Source organism: Bremia lactucae, linkage group LG1, assembly GCF_004359215.1.
Source record: "Bremia lactucae strain SF5 linkage group LG1, whole genome shotgun sequence".
Lineage (NCBI taxonomy): Eukaryota > Oomycota > Peronosporomycetes > Peronosporales > Peronosporaceae > Bremia > Bremia lactucae.
The window spans coordinates 1962426-1973047 of record NC_090610.1 but is presented as its reverse complement, the minus strand read 5'-3'; the positions used below and the strand labels follow the sequence as shown (position 1 = coordinate 1973047).

The following is a 10622-nucleotide window of genomic DNA, read 5'->3' as shown; positions in this document are numbered from 1 at the left end:
GAGTATTGCTTGGGACGCCGCTCAGTAATAAATAGAGGCCGAAACGTCCTAGAAATGCAATGAACGAAGTTTATAAAAGACACGAAGCATCAAACTATAGATGTAGCCAGAACGGTAGCATGCAACCGCTCATCGATTAACGAAAGTTTCCTCGATGAGAAGACTCGGATTGAACGTTTTACGTCCCAATCAAAGGAGTCTTTGATGACAAAACCTTTACATAAGAATTGAATAGAATTTGAGGAAGTCTTCCCTGAATCAGTACCGTGTGAGTTGCCTTAGGATAAAGGATAAAGGTACTCGACGCGAAATCGACCTAATTCCAGCTTCGAAATACTGTCATGAAGCAATGGTCCTCGTGAAAAAGTAATAGTGATCGACAAATTCTTTGCCAAACGATTAGCAACGGGCCATGTGAGGGAATCAATTTCCCCGCATAGGTCTCCGACCTTCTATGTGCGTAAAGCAACAAAAGGATGGTGGATTGTGAATGCATTCAATAAAATAAACGCCAATTCCACGAAAAGACGTAATCATTGATGATATGTCAAAGAGTACTATTTTCTCTTCAATAGATCTGATGGATGGATTCTATGAGATCCTTATGCGTGAACAAGAAATTCCGTTCACAGCAGTAAGCACCCCAAGCGGTGTGATATGGTAGTGGCTTGTCATGCCACTATGACTTCGTAATGCCACTATGACTTAGTATAGCCCCTGAGACATTAGAATTACGTGTAATCTGTTGAGATCGGTGTGGGATTTCGAACCGAGCTATTTTGATGACGTCTCCGTTCATAGCAGAGCCATGAACGGAAAGTTAGAAGTTAGGGTACATCGTACCCACGTCCGAATGTTCTCACACTTATGCGTAAACACAAGTTGTATGCAAATCTCAAGAAGTGCATATTCGCATCGTGGGTAAACACGGTGTACGCACGGATCCAGAAAAGATCAAGGCGATCACCCATTATCCTGTGCCAGTCGACGTAAAGGGACTTTGAAAGTTCCTCGGTTTAGCGGCATACCTGCTCAAGTACCCCCGCAATTATGCCGAAAGGACGGTACGTCTTTCTCCTTTGTAGAAGAAAAATGTAAAGTGGTCATAAAACGCTGATTGTCATCGTTCCTTCGAGGGTATCAAGCAAAGCTTGATGCAATCGCCAATCCTGGCGATTGCGGACCAAGATCGACCTTTTCATGTGGTCTGTGACGCCAGCGATTTTGCAATCGGCCGTGCATTAATGCAATATGACACAGACGGCGCAGAGCGCGTCGTCTGTTATCAATCGCGTCAGCTTCAACCAGCTGAACGCAACAATCTAGTGCATGACAAGGAACTCCCTGCCATAAAATACGCACTAGCTAAGTTTAAGGTCTATCTTGGAAGATAAACAGTCCATTGTATACACGGACCATGCGTCTTTACACACGGCCGTAAAGCGGTCCACACCTCTCGCAAAGGATGGCGAGATGGTTGTCTTTATTAGCGGAGTATAACTTCTCTGTGGAGTATAAACCAGGACGACTTAACGTTGTTGCTGATGCCCTATCGTGCCTGCCCGATTTTGAGCCGGCTGCGCAAATCAACCGTGCACATAAAGCCACTGTTGCAACATTAAGCGTTTCGTCGTCAACTTTACTCGACGACGTTAGAAGAGCTTATCAAGAAGGTAAGGCTCTTAAAGGGTTGATAGATTACCTAAGAAATTCATCCCAACAATCCTGAAAAGAATTGTCGAAATTGTATAAATCCTCAAATGATCGATACACGCCGCGCAATGGGCTACTGTATTACAATGCCATTGCTGGCTACACATCTCGTAGTCATCCCCACCCATAATGATTTCCGTTTACGCATCGTGTGTTAGTGCCACGATGCACCAATAAGTGGTCATCGTGGACGTGAGAAGACCTATCTCACGATAAGTCGCGACTTCTACTGGCCACGCCAGTATGGGTTCGTCCGCAAGTACATGCGTTCTTGCGAAGTTTATCAACGAGTGAAGCCCAGTGCTTCATCCTGTGCTCCATTACAACCTTTGCTTCTTCCGGCATAGTGCTGGCAGTCTGTATCGATAGACTTCGTCTTCAGATTTCCCGACGACGAACATAAGAACAATGGTATTCTTGTTTTATTGAGCGTTCAGCAAAATGGCACTTCTTGCTGCAATACCGGAGTCGATCACAGCCTAAGGTTGTGCTCATGTTTTGTTAACACGATATTTCGACTCTATGAATTACCTCGCGAAGGTCTCAGATCGAGACCCAAGATTCACGGCGGCGTTTTGGCAAACTGTGCTCAAATCACTTCGAACACAGTTGAAAATGTCAACTTCTGATCATCCTCAAACAGATGGTCAGACGGAGCGAGCAAACCATATTCCCGAACAGATACTTCACGGATACGTCCACTCTTTTAAAAGTTGGAGCGAGTTCTTGCCGATGGTAGAATTTACCATCAACAATCAGTGCATGCTTCTACAAAGCATACACCATTTTTTGTGAATGGCTTACGCCACCCACGCTTACCTAGCTTATTTGAGAGGGACTCTTATTTAAGGTTGGAGGGACTCGCTCGAGCAAAGAACCTTCTAGCTCTTGCTCATCACGCATTAGCACTAAAGTCAATGCGAAGGATAACAATGATGATCTAATTAACATTGAAAGGGGCAAACTCAGTAATAACAATATTGCTATTACTGACTTTGACAACGATGCTGAATGACTCCGCATCGAAAACAATAATATTAATAAAAACGATAATACTCTCAATAATAAAGAGATTGACATCTCCGCAGTGCGAGCCGGTCGCACTAAAAGCAAACAATGAAACCGAGTCAGCAGTTGATTTCCTGTTGGTCAGAGAAGCAGTGGTCCGTTTCGTACAGTATTCCACCGCTGATGCGGTGGACCGACACAAACAACGAAACTCTGATAAAAATGGAAGAGCAAGCATACTTTCATTTTATGTTAATGACCTAGTCCTACTATCTACAGTATAGTACCTACCAAAACACGTAGTGACAAATGTAGGTTGTAGAAAATTACTCCCCAGTCATATCGGCCCGTTTCGTGTACTAAATCGCCAAGGCAATGCGTACACGATCGAGCTGCCTCGTAGAATGCGTACGCATCCTACGTTTTATGTTGAGCGTCTCCGCCCGTACCATCAGTAGAAGGCCTCTTCCGATTCCGGATTACACCGGAACGGGTTAGGGAATCCGCCAAAGCCTGATGATTCCGATCCAAAGCCTTATTGTCTCGAAAATAAGTCTTGTTCTTTTGAAGCAGACAATCCACTCTTTCCTCCAAGAAAGAGATCTTCTGACGAGCTATCACCAGCTTTGTAGGCGGGCACGTCGTAATGCGGCCACGCTCTACTTAAGCACACACCCTAGCTCAGCGAGGAAGCGGTTAAACCTGCTTCTCTTGTGTGCAGTGAGGTAGATGTGGTGGGCGCGCAAGCGACCTCACCCAACACACTAAGAGCTCTGGTAAAGTGTCGTCACGGGAGCGGTAATCCGTCTCCTCGTGCGCACTTACCAAGTAGGTAGTAATTTTCAGACTGATTTATATTTAATAGAATTAAATACAAATACCTATTTTTACCAATTAAAATGTATCTCTATAGATATCATTTAATATGTATTGCGAACGTATCTTTATAGATACCTCGCGTAGTTGATGACGCTAGCCGTCATCACGGATGACGCTGGGCGTCATCCCTCCTATTGTGAATGCACCATGCGCATCACATCCACAAGGGTTGGTCACAAATGTGCACCACACCCGAGTGCTGGGTCTAATTACTATTATTTAGTAATTGACCATCCCCTTAATCACACCAAGTGTACTTAACGGGGACTGTGTAACGTTAGGGCAACTTTAGCCCGTTACAATTTTGAAGCAGGGATTAGGTTGATTTCGCGTCGAGTGCCTTTATCCTAATACAACTCGCACGGTACTGATTCAAGGAAGACTTCCTCAAATTCTTTTTAATCCTGATACAGATCAGCGCCAGTCTTAAGGCTCGAGATGGCAGCGTAAAATGGAGTGCCAGTGTACTCGTGGAAAATGGTCAACGGCAAATACCATTTGAGAGATGGTACGTCAGTTTGGAAATTCGAGATATATCAAACTGAGGACTAACGGCTCCATAAGAAGTGGTCGAAAACCTCAGCATTAAGCGATCAAGCTTGAGTGTAAGCTATTATCCACTTGCGGAGAATAAAAAGCACTTCCATTCACAACCTTACCAAGATCATAGGCGGCAATAAACTTACAAATAAAGGTCAATGCACACTTCAAAAAATTTCTTTCTCCTTCTACATTATGGTTATAGTACAACTTCCTCCAGCTCGTCCTGAACGGCACTTGTCCTTTTCTTTATCTGTCATGCTATCGTCACAGAGCGAGTAATATGTCCTTTATTTCAAAAATCTGAGGAATTTCATCGATTAGCTGCACGTTTCCGTCTACATGTCTAGCACTCTCAGCGTAAGCCGTCGAGACATTGCGATCTCAGACGATTCCATCATCATGCGGTATATACGCTTCTCACTGCAACCGGCCTTGGTAAGCATCGTCACGCGCTCTAAAGGCTTCAGCCAGCGCACTTTGCGATTTCTGTGAGTGCGCATTTTAGTGGCAGTCTTTGTCTTCTTGCCATCACCCTTGGTCGTCCTTGGCGAAGAGGACAGCAGCTCATTGCCCTCTAATTCATCCAGAGGCGTGCTCCACACGCAGCGAGGCTTGCGCGCTAAGCCGATCGAAGGGCCACCGTGTTTGGGCACGGAGCTTCCTCCGAGGCCCACGTCGAATTCGTACACAGTGACCGTTGACCAGCGTACACACTTTGTCATAGTCGTCGGTTAGAAGTATAAACTGGCCTTGTAGTTCTTAACGGACGCTTTTCCAAATGGGGTAAGGTGGTGTGGCGGCTTCTTTTACGTGCAAACTCAAAGGAGTTCGTTCACTTACCGTGCCGACATGATGAAAGACCCATCCATCGCTCGAAATGTATGGCGTCCAGTATAAAGGCATCTCTGCCCCAGTTTCCACCCGATAAACAGGCTTTTGAGCAACGTGCGGCAAGGGATGACACATTTATATAAACGACGAAAAAATAACTGATCAAAGTTAAAGCGATATGTCGCCCAAAAGCCCTTCACTATTTTAGATAACCGACCCCCAGGCAGTTTTGTCTCGCCATTCGACGAAATTGCGCCATTTTCGGCGCTTGCACGATCGCGAAAGCGCAAGGAAATTTGAAAAAAGATGCCAGTCTCATCATTATACGTTATCGGCTTCAGCACTACAGTCAGCAGAAACTATTGACGCATTCGCTACTCCACGACCTAAGATGTCCGCATGTTCGCCTGACCGCCAGCATTCGCTGAGTACTATTACGTTTTATTAAGCTTAAAGAAATTGGCAGAATATTAATTCCTCGGAATCAATCGAAGGGAGCCTTTGCCATTGACGTACTCACTAGTTTTTAGAAAAGCTCGTAATTATTCCCTGCAAATCGCATTGAGCAACTTCGCCGACCTCAAATGTCAATCGACTCGGCGGCGTCGAATGATAGTTTCAGTTTGGAAGATTCGGACAATAGCTGTGGAAATGATATTTACGATTTTCTGTAAAGCTGCAAAACTTGTGATCGTTTTAATTAATGGTACGACTGCTTCTACCAAAATAGATCGAGGCTAGGGTAGATACCAATGTAATAGCTAGTAATTAGCTAAACTCAGAGCTGCGGGAAGACAGCGAGGGGAAGAAGGAAATTTTACTACTGGGGCCACCAACTTGAGCAGAAAAGAGCTACTAGCAATATTAACGCGTAAGTCCCAGCACAGTATCACTGCACATTTCGTCCATCCACCTGCGATAAATCAGCAGCTTCGTTGGCTACGGTACGCTTTAATTGATGGAGTATGGACCCTTCTGTACTTTACACTTACTAACGTCGTCGTCTGTAGATGTTTGGCTTGAACCAGCGGCAGTCAATGCAGTCGGTGCTACAGTCGAGCGGGAACTCTAACCATCCAGTGCGCAATTCAGCGTCTTCATTTATCTCAGCGTCGTACAATAGTTACGAAAGCGGCCCGAAGAGCTGCCGCAACGTCGACGCTGGGCTCGTGCCATCGTTTGAAGCGCTGAATCCATACGCCAAGGCCGGACGTAGCATGATGGGCGACGACAAGCGTTGGCAGCCCGTACCGGACCTTTTTCACTCGAAAGAGTCGCTCTATTTTCGCTCAGCAGTTGGCAAAGTACTGAAAATGGCGCACGAAGAGATCTCCCCGGCGGAGCTCGAGGTTCGAGCTAATACTCCCGAGTTTAAGGTCGAAGAGGGTGATTGGATTGCCCATAATTCCAATCAAAAGAACCAGTTTGCGCTCATCACGCCGCTTAAGACTGTTGCGCGGATCCCGGCAAATCTTGTAATCTCGGATCAGCCAATCTCTTTGACACAGCCAATAAACAACCACATGGGCGGCTATCTCCGTAAAAAAGGCGAGAAAAACAAGGCCTTTAAGAAGAGGTATATGGAGCTTAGTGGTAGTGTGCTCGCGTACTACAAGAAAAAGCCTGAAAAAAATGGCATTCCACTGAGCCGAGATGAAAAAAAGACGCTGGAACGTGGACGCATTGACTTGGACCGGGTCTCGTCCTTGCAGCCGATGGACTCAAAGACGGAGCCGTATGGAATCTTGTTAGTGACGACGACTCGCACGTGGGCAATTTCTGCAGATTCGGAACCTGAATACCAGCGATGGCTCAAGGGACTTTGTGACGTGGTTAAGTTTAGTGCCGTCCACGTTACTTACAAACGCATGTTTCAATTGCAAGAAGTGAGTGCAAAAGCTATCACCGACGTTCGGATGGTTGTAACAACAGGGGATACCGTTGGCCAAATTGTGGAGCATATCTTCAATTGCTACGAACAGGCTCTCGATGCCGCGCCGTTGCGACCCTATAATCCAGCTGAGTATCGACTGAAGATCACAGGATATCGTGACTATATGATAGATCCATTTCGAGTGCTTAATGAATATGTGCATGTGCGCGAGTGTCTGCTGACAAAGAAAACCATTCGACTTACTGTCATTCACGAGTCTGTGATTCAAGAAACGGCATTGATGAATTTAAGCATTGGCAGGAGTCTGTCTTCTTGCACTGGATCAATGAGCAATATTATCGACCAGTTTGCTGACATGTTTGATGGAGAACGAGCTACATCGTTGCAAATGACGACGTTAGGGGACGAATGGGAACGACCTTCAATGGACCGCAATTCGTCGTTACCGAGTGGAATTATTCAGCAGCCGTTTACCGTTCGTGTCCGCCGTGTGCTCAATATTCCTCGAACTACATCAGTGAGGAAAAGGTCGAGTGAAGAAGCCATTGTGAGTCAAATACCATTGATGAGCTCGAGCGTGCTGGTTCGTCTGGAGCTGTACGATGGTGGCCAATTGCTTGATAATGCTGTGATTGACACAGTCGATGTTCGATTAAAGGCGCAACGAAACGACTTGCTTCATGCAGAGTGGGAAGATCCCGCGTGGCATAAATTTAATATCGACATTTGCAACGTGACGCGTACGATGCGTGTTCAGTTGACCGTTTTGGGCGTCAAGAAGGTTCTTGGGGGATCGCTTTCGAATCTGGATGCATCCGAAGAAAAGATGCTTGTAACTGGAGTGAATGCCTTCGAAGTTGATAATACGCTTGTTCAGGGCCTGCAGTATGTCCACATGTATAACAATCTGCACTCGTGCATCGAAGGACCTGTGCCTCACGTGGCCTTGCCGAGTGAGCCCATGATTCAGATTGAGTTCACAAAATTTGACGCACCGATTAAGTTCGACTGGAGTGACGATGATGACTTGTCCGCGACTGACCGTGCTCATAGACGCAGCATCATCACTAATAGCCGGTCTGTGATGCTTCGAAAAGAAGGATGGCTGCAGAAAGTTGGCAATTTTTCCTCCTTAACTCGTTGGCGTCGACGTTGGTTTGTGGTTGACCAGAGCACATGCACGTTGAGCTATGCAGACGATGAGACTGCTCCACGGAAACTAATTACGCTACGTAATTGCTCTATCACGACAGCAGACGACATGAATCAAAAATTTACTACAGCACCGGTGAACAAAGGAACGCGAAAGTTGCGTCAAACTTGGTGTTTTAAGGTGAGGCCGATGGGCTCATCTCGTGATTATATCATTTCTACAGAAACGAAACAAGAGCGTGAAGAGTGGATGCTTGCGATTCAGACCGTTGCGAAGGGCGAAGCGATTAATAGTGACTTTAATAGCAGTTTAGGAAACTATGACGATGCGAGTCTTTCTAATCCATTACTGGAGGGCCATCCGGCTGAAGAGACGAGTGATCAGCTCGATGGTAGAAACATTTTAGAGAGTGTGGCTCAAGAGCGACGCGACTCAACCTCGCGCAGTAGTCGGCACAGCTCGTATCAATGTGAATTGCTTGAGTTGCGCAAGCTTATTTTACTAGACCCGCTATACCGATTTAGTCCTTATCAGAAGGAACAGCTGTGGATGCACCGTGAAGAATTTATTGATATTCCGTCAGCTCTTCCTCGAATCCTATCGTGTGTGCATTGGGACGACCGTGATGAGTGTGATGAGGCGCTAAAGCTGTTACCCCGTTGGTCGGTTCCTGACCATCAAGCGGCGTACATTGAGCTCTTGAATGGTGAATTTGCGCACGAAGGTGTTCGCACTTTTGCAGTGAAGAAGCTGAGTCAAATGGCTGACACAACCTTCAGCTACTTCTTGCCCCAGCTTGTTCAAGCTATTAAATTTGAAAACCACCACGTTTCGCCGTTAGCTATGCTTCTAATTGAGCGTGCTATTAAAAACCCAAATCAGATAGGTTTTGACCTATTCTGGAGCATGAAGGTTGAAGCCCACAATGCACAGTACCGTGAAAGGTACGGCACGATCTTAAATGCATATCTGGATGTGTGTAGCTCGAAGATGCGTGCTATTTTGAAGCTGCAGGACAAACTTTTTTCAGAAGGCGGCATGTTAGAGCGTATATGCCAGAGCGTGAAGGCGAAACGGAGAGACGGTGCTGCCGAAATGAAGCGTGCGATGCAGCAAGGCTTGGAGGCGTTAAATGAGCTCTTGCCGGGGTCATTCCAGCTGCCGCTAGATCCTCGTATTGAAGTAGGCAAAATAATTGTGAGTAAATGCCGCGTTATGGATTCAGCAAAAAAGCCGTTGTGGCTGGTGTTTGAAAATGCGGAGGAAGGTGGGGATCCGGTTACGGTTATGTTTAAGGCTGGTGATGATGTGCGGCAAGATTGCTTAACGCTTCAATTGATTCGTCTGATGGACGAAATGTGGCGTGATGAAGGGTTGGATTTGGCAATGGAGCCGTACAAATGTGTTGCAACGTCGCCGATGACTGGTATTCTTCAAATGGTGCCAAATTCGGTTACAACTGCTGAGGTTCACCGGCGTGATGGTATGATGGGTACTTTTAAGGATCCTAGTTTTTCTGATTGGATTCGTGCGAACAATCCTGACCCTAGAAGCCACAAAGCCGCTGTCGATCTTTTCAGTCGCTCTTGTGCTGGCTATTGTGTGGCTACGTGTGTACTTGGAATTGGCGATCGCCATAACGACAATATTATGATTGCGTCTTCAGGACGCTACTTTCACATCGATTTCGGACACTTTCTTGGTCATCTCAAGTACTACAAACTGGGCATTCGTCGTGAGCGTACTCCTTTTGTGTTCACAAACGAAATGGCATATGTGTTGGGTGGAGTCGAAGGAAAAGACTTTGCCAAATTTGTTGATACTGCCTGTACAGCGTACTGCGTGCTGCGAAGACACATGCACCTTCTTGTGTCTTTGTTGCTTTTGATGGTCCCTGCAGACATGCCAGAGCTGACGGGCCGGGACGATATCAACCACATTGTAACGACGTTGGCCCCTGAAGTGTCAGACGAGCGCGCTCGTGAGTCCTTTGAGCAGACTATACACTTTTGTCTTGACAGTCGATTCAAGCGCTTTGATAATTACCTGCACAACATTGCCCATGCCTTTGGCTAGTAAAAACATGTATGTGCATAAAGTCATGGAATGGATGGGGCGTGAATGTTGATCAAGTAAGCAAATAGACCTATTGGGTGCGTTTTCTTTCTCGCTGCAGCTGAAAAAGAGAGAATGATTTGAACACTGGTTTGGCGGCTTGATGCTTTATGGATTGCTTTTTAACAGAGGTGTATTTGATAATATTTGCGCTAGTGGAAAGATACTTAATTACTATTGTCGAGAACAATACATTTTCAGTGAACGATAACTTTCATGCATACTTCATATATCGCGTGAATGTGTATTATTCACTTAATGTCTGCTAAATTTTTAGAGACATCGACATTTAATCTTCTGATGCATTGCTTTTGTTGGCTAGTGATATTGCAGCTAAGTGCTGTTCTGTAGCGGAGCCAACTCGCTCCTAAAGTCAGAGGAAGACTTTTGGACAAAAAGAATCTTTTAGTTCTATAGAACTAATGCGTTTAACAACTCAGGGAGTCGTACAAGCTATTAAAGCTTAATGAATCCTAGTTCGAAGGA

At 45.7% G+C, this 10622-nt stretch overlaps 2 protein-coding genes across 2 annotated transcripts; one reads left to right on the top strand and one right to left on the bottom strand.

The window, feature by feature from the left end:
• Window positions 1–4478: 4478 nt before the first annotated feature.
• On the bottom strand, window positions 4479–4865 carry CCR75_000022 (uncharacterized protein; the record flags this gene model as incomplete). Its single annotated transcript, XM_067958130.1, has 1 exon — window positions 4479–4865. One exon carries the CDS (start codon window positions 4863–4865, stop codon window positions 4479–4481), a length of 387 nt encoding a protein of 128 aa, XP_067823095.1.
• A 767-nt stretch (window positions 4866–5632) lies between these two features.
• Window positions 5633–10604, top strand: CCR75_000021 (uncharacterized protein). The gene is made up of 2 exons (XM_067958129.1): window positions 5633–5918; window positions 5985–10604. The coding sequence occupies exon 2, from the start codon at window positions 5985–5987 to the stop codon at window positions 10095–10097; it is 4113 nt and encodes a 1370-aa protein (XP_067822452.1). The 5' UTR covers window positions 5633–5918; the 3' UTR covers window positions 10098–10604.
• Window positions 10605–10622: the final 18 nt, after the last annotated feature.

Coding starts and splice junctions, on each gene's coding strand:
- CCR75_000021 (XM_067958129.1), top strand. CDS start 5,985: ATGTTTGGCTTGAACCAGCGGCAGTCAATGCAGTCGGTGCTACAGTCG.